This window comes from Corvus hawaiiensis, chromosome 8 (genome assembly GCF_020740725.1).
Source record: "Corvus hawaiiensis isolate bCorHaw1 chromosome 8, bCorHaw1.pri.cur, whole genome shotgun sequence".
Lineage (NCBI taxonomy): Eukaryota > Metazoa > Chordata > Aves > Passeriformes > Corvidae > Corvus > Corvus hawaiiensis.
Window position 1 is genome coordinate 16598443 of NC_063220.1, and position 6000 is coordinate 16604442.

At 35.3% G+C, this 6000-nt stretch overlaps 1 protein-coding gene across 4 annotated transcripts in view; it reads left to right on the forward strand.

Annotated features, from left to right (window-relative positions):
* LGI1 (leucine rich glioma inactivated 1) overlaps positions 1-4975 on the forward strand; it is a 29014-nt gene extending 24039 nt beyond the window's left edge. For 3 of the 4 annotated variants that reach the window (XM_048311725.1, XM_048311726.1, XM_048311728.1), the window contains 4 exons: positions 1653-1724; positions 2982-3151; positions 3568-3732; positions 3817-4975. In XM_048311725.1, coding sequence (XP_048167682.1) covers positions 1653-1724; positions 2982-3151; positions 3568-3732; positions 3817-4634 — 1225 coding nt within the window. In that variant the 3' untranslated portion in view covers positions 4635-4975. The remainder of the gene's footprint in view (positions 1-1652; positions 1725-2981; positions 3152-3567; positions 3733-3816) is intronic. The other variant, XM_048311727.1, reaches the window with a different exon arrangement.
* The last annotated feature ends 1025 nt before the right edge of the window (positions 4976-6000 follow it).

Consider the following 6000-nt stretch of genomic DNA (forward strand, 5'->3'; position numbering starts at 1 on the left):
TTCTGGTCAGAGTACATTTAAGAACAGAAAAATTTTAAAAAGGTTGCATTTTTTTACTAATTTACTAATTTAATGTCAAAATCTTACAGTTGGCATTGGACAATAATTTCTATGCACAATACATAATTTTGATTGCATTTCTTTCAGAACTGTCACCATAAGTTTAACTGCATGTTTGAGTCAAACTTTACTCTGTTATTATAAACCAAATACCAGGTACAGCACCATCTAGTCAAGACACTGTTTTCTAGTATATAAGTATGCTTTTTAACAGTGGAATATAAATTGCGTAATTTTCATTCAAAAATTGGTAAATGCATAAACCTTGCCTAAATTTTTCTGTCAGTCATATTCCCATGGCAGTGGTGAACCACTCCTACTTCCAAGAACATCGTCCCTATTAGTTTGCTATATAATAACATATAAAAACTATATAGGGCATTAAACTTGTCTCAGCTTGCAAGTCCACACAGATTTTTCCAAGTGAATACCTGACTTTTAAAGAATTTCTCTGCAGCATGAAATTGCACATAAGTGAAGCACATGATACATTCACATACAGTGTTACAATGAGACATACTCTGAAAGTGGTGAAGTCAGAATGGACTAATGGAAGCCTCCCATATTTACTATTCCTGATCAGACAAACACTTATTTTTAAATCAGGCAGCAGACCTAGTACATCTGGGCTTGTTCTTGTATGTGCCTATGTGTCTTTGTTTGGCTAGAGAAACTGTGGTTAATAGATAACATTTATGTTTACAAATTAAAACAGAAGAGGTTCTAAGTCTTACTAGCTACAGATTCTAACTGAGATCTTAATCTAGAATGATTTCTTTCCATTTTTGCTTCTTCTCATAAGAAATAAATAATTCTGTTAATTGGAAGAGGCATAAACTATACCTTACAACATTATTCTTTTTCTATCATGCCCCCCGTGACATCTGAGACCTTTGGTGGACTCACAGAGACAGTGACTGAAATGTAATATACTGTTTGTTCAAAGCCTGCTCACATTTCCTCATCACTTTTACTAGCTAGGATACTCACTGAATTTAAACAAGTTTTCCCAACATTAAAAACTGGGAATTAATAACATTTTTTTGCTGGTCTAATACAACTTACACACACACATGCACATTCCAGGAAAGCAACACATGCCAATCAGCAATTTATAGCCTATTACTGCATATTTTCAAAAACTATCAGCCAAGCCTAAGCCCATCAGCCCATAGTAGTAAGATTTTCCTTCCAGAAGAGGCACAAGAAAGTGGGGAAATTGCAGTGATATGAACACCATGTATTGGGATCTCATTAGGAAAACATCAGTAGATCCAATCATGACTGTTTTAAAATGTTAAATGATGTTGGCAAAACACCAAAGGTGATAGCACTTTTTACCCTGCTAAGTGAAGTATTGTAAATGCTGTAAGGCTGCTGAAGAGTGAGAAAGTAGAAAGAGGCATGGCATTTTAGTGGAAGGAAAAGTCACAAAGTAAGTGAACTATTCTTAAAAGCAATCTTTTAGAACTAAGTGCTGGAGAATACCAGTGTTCTTTGTCATAAGAAAAAACCCCACACAGTATACCACAACTTGCAAAAATGTGCAGTTTCATGAACTAGCACTAATACTGAAGTGTTTTCTTTTACAGGAGTCTTGCAAATAATAATCTCCAGTCACTTCCAAAAGACATATTCAAAGGCTTGGATTCTTTAACAAATGTGTAAGAAAGCAATTAATTAATCTATTAATTATACTAGAAGTATAAAGAGATTATTTTAGAGGACTTTCTGAGTAACCATTCAAACCAGTAGCCAGTAATGGATCTTATTACTGGGTAGAGACTACACAGTATGGATAGGCTTGCAGTTTTTGTTGTTGAGAATTTGTGATAGTTTTGAACATTCCACCAGTTATGAAGATAAGTAATATTGTTAGTATTTATGTAATAAAGCTGCATGTTCATTAAGATTTCGTGATTAAAAAGGGAGGATCCTTAGGGATGCATGAGAGAGCAAGGCATGTGGGGAAGGTGGAAGATATTTAAGGGAGTAACATTTTAATGTGTAAGCAATGTCTGGGAAAGCTGTCTTTTCTCAGTAAAGCATGTGTCTAAGTAAGTATCCCATACTAAATCTAATTGAAACCAAATCAAAACATCAATTTGTTTAAATATATATATATATATATATATATATATATATATATATATATAAAATACTAGTAAAACCACAAAATACAGATAAACAGATAAATCTTATAGTTGCTTTAGTGAAATAGATCCTGTTTAGAATATACCAAATCCCATTTCATCTGATCTGGGATAATAAAAAGAAATCCTTGGCCTGCTGCCTGTATTAACAAGGTGGGCTGAATTCCTAGTGCAGAGCTGCAGTAGTAAGATGTGGACGTGGCCAGTGTATTTGGGAGCATTACTTGGCACGACTGATCGTGGCCAGGTGGTCACACAGTCTGGTCCTGGCGCTTGCCTGTTCCTGTACATACGATGGGAAATCTGTCTGAAGACAGCTGTAAAAGACTTGAACAGAACTCCTTTGCTTGTGTCTCCTGAAGCCCCAGATGAATGTATCTAAAGGAGATAGTGAATACTGACTGACTGACCATCAGGTTACATTAATTCCTATTTTGTTATCTAGAAAGTTCTTTCTGAGAAAGGGTAATCCAAAAGAAGCAGGGGTCACTAGTTTGGTAGGCTTTTGCCTACCTGTAAACTCGGGGAAATCAATAAAAATTTCTGACTGATCACCAAGTTAAGATCTCCTGGATTACCTTAATATAATTAAAGCTGTGTGGGTTCTGGTATGCAGGTTTAGCTATGGGTCAGGACAAATTAAGCCAGGAAGGCCTCAAGTGAGAATAAGCAAGAGGGCACATACTTAACAACAGCCTGTTTTGTTGTTCTCTAGGAGAAACACATTAGCTGACTACTTATTTTCGATGCATGATTTATTTGTTGTAGAGATCTTAGAGGCAATGCATTTAATTGTGACTGCAAACTGAAGTGGTTAGTGGAGTGGTTGGGCAGCACCAATGCAACTGTTGAAGACATTTACTGTGAAAGCCCACCAGAATATAAGAAGCGCAAAATCAATAGCCTCTCTCCGGAAGAGTTTGATTGCATTATTACAGGTAATGTGCCTCAAATTATTTAATCTTGTTAAATTAAAGTTATAGTTTTTCATTCTAGAGCCCCTTTTTGCAGGAAGGCTGCATTCTGGATGGAATTTCTACTAAAATCAATATTGAACTCTTTGATGGTCTAAGTCTGACATGGGAATCATTTAGGAGCAGTGTCCCATATTGCAGTATCTACTCAAACTTCAATATGTTACATAAGGATTTGGAAAACTGGGACATAGAACACTACCTCTTTTTATTGAGAAAGATTGAAAACCAAACTGTAGTGCTCCTTTATCAATAGAAAAATTGGACTAGTGATGAAATACTGTAATTTGTAATAAATTGGTATCGGATAAGCAGACTTTTTTTCAGTACAGTATGTAAAGTATCTCTGTAATTATCATCTGTTGTGTGCACTTTTGCAGAATTTGAAGTTTATCAGTCCCTGCCATACCAATCTCTGTCAGTAGATACTTTCTCATATATGAATGATGAACACGTGGTTATTGCTCAGCCTTTTACCGGAAAATGCATCTTTCTTGAATGGGACCATGTGGAAGTGATGTTCAGGAATTACGACAACATTACAGGTATGAACGCTGCTTGACAAATAACATTACAACAAATTATCCAGGAAGTGGTACTAACCCTGTCTTTTACTTTTCTCTTTATAGGTACTTCAACTGTTGTGTGTAAACCTATAGTTATTGAGAGCCAGCTGTATGTCATTGTCGCACAGCTGTTTGGAGGCTCCCACATATATAAAAGAGATATTTTTGCTAATAAGTTTATAAAAATTCAAGATATTGAAATCCTTAAAATCCGAAAACCCAATGACATTGAAACTTTCAGGATTGCTGAAGACTGGTATTTTGTTGTTGCAGACAGTTCAAAGGCTGGTTTCACCACGGTTTACAAGTGGAATGGGAATGGATTTTATTCCCATCAGTCTCTGCACGCCTGGTACAGAGATACTGATGTGGAGTATCTTGAAATATCTGGCAAACCACATTTAATTCTGTCAAGTAGTTCCCAAAGACCTGTAATATATCAATGGAACAAAGGAACAAATGAATTTGTTAAGCGGTTTGATATTCAAGATATGGAAGACGCATATGCAGTGAAGCATTTCAAAGTGAAAGAGGATGTATACATTTGCTTAACAAGATTTATTGGGGACTCTAAAGTAATGAAATGGGGTGGTTCAGCATTTCTGGATTTACAAAGGATGCCATCCCGAGGGTCAATGGTATTCCAACCACTTCAGATAAATAATTATCAATATGCCATTCTTGGAAGTGATTATTCTTTCACTCAAGTCTATTATTGGGATGCGGAAAAGGCAAAATTTGTGAAGTTTCAAGAATTAAACGTACAGGCACCAAGATCTTTCATACATGTCTCCATCGATAAACGAGATTTTCTCTTTGCTTCAAGTTTTAAGGGAACTACATTGATTTATAAACATGTCATAGTTGACTTAAGCGCATGACACATAATTCTGAGATTACATCAGACTTTCTACTGTAAGTGGACAAAATGAACTAAATGCATGATGACTCTCTTATCTTACTTCCAAATGAATGCCTTTAAAAGTTGAGATTGCTAGAACAAAGTATTACTAGTATTTTCATCTTTAATTGTCAAGTCTAGTGGTGTTGGAAGTTGCATTTTTTAACAAAAAGAAATTAACTGTTCTTTGCATCCACAATATGTAAATACATGTGCAACTGCATCTGTTGCTATAAAGAATATTAAGATGTACTTTTCCATTTATTTATTCACCTGTTTGAAACAACTGCCAAATAAAATGTTTACATTTTGTGTCTTTCACATTCCAAATATTATTTGCAGGTGATACTTTTTATTTGTGTATATATTATACACATATAAAATAAAGCCAAGAAGGCATATTGCCCAATGCAGTGTTGTAATGCATAGAAGATGCACAATATTGAAGATCAGGTGGGTTTTGCTTATAACAAGAAGTTCTTGATAAAGATACTGCATTGAAACACAAGCCTATAGATTATCACCTGGACAATCCTTGCAGTTATGTAAAGCTTCACTTATTTAAATAGAACTCTAAGCAGAAAAAAGAATTCAGTTACCTAGATGTGGTTGTAGGATGAAGGGTTCAGTTATACACATCTAAGTGCAGGATGGGCCATTCTACTGTGTATAGCTAAAAATTTACAAAGAACTCGGCAGGATAAAAGATAAGGTAAAGGTCTGTGTTTCTTCACCTGATGCTGAAGCAGCAGAAAACAAATCTCTTGTACAACACTGGGGCTGTTACTGTGCTGAAAAGCTGAAAGCTGGAAGCAAAGCTTATTTTTCAGCTAGCACTATTTCTATAGCTGAACTGTCAAACATCACTTGCATGAATTCTGTGTCCTTGTCAAGTCTTTCCACTGTAATTGCAATTATTTAGTCTTCAATGAATTTATTCCTTATTCTGAATGAAGCTAGTGAATGGGAAGTAATTTTTTTCCACTACCCTGCAATGAATCTTAGTAGCAGGTACTTCTGAAATTCAGGGAATTTTGAATGTGGCAGGATAAAGTCAGTTTGTATAGTGTATGCAATTCCAGGGAACCTAACTATATCTGTTAAATTATGCCAAATCTGAATTTGGCATCAAAATCCATTACAAGCTCAAAGTTAAAATAGTCTTTTGTTTACATACATCTAGTGCACCACTTGAGAGAAACCTACACTGATGCTGAAAATGATTTGGTGCAGCTCAGGAAGAGAGCTCAAGTTTATTTTAGACACCTTTGCATTCACATAAGTTATCATTGTGCTCCAGTGCCATCTTCAAAATATACACATGAATACTCTGTTCATTTCTACAC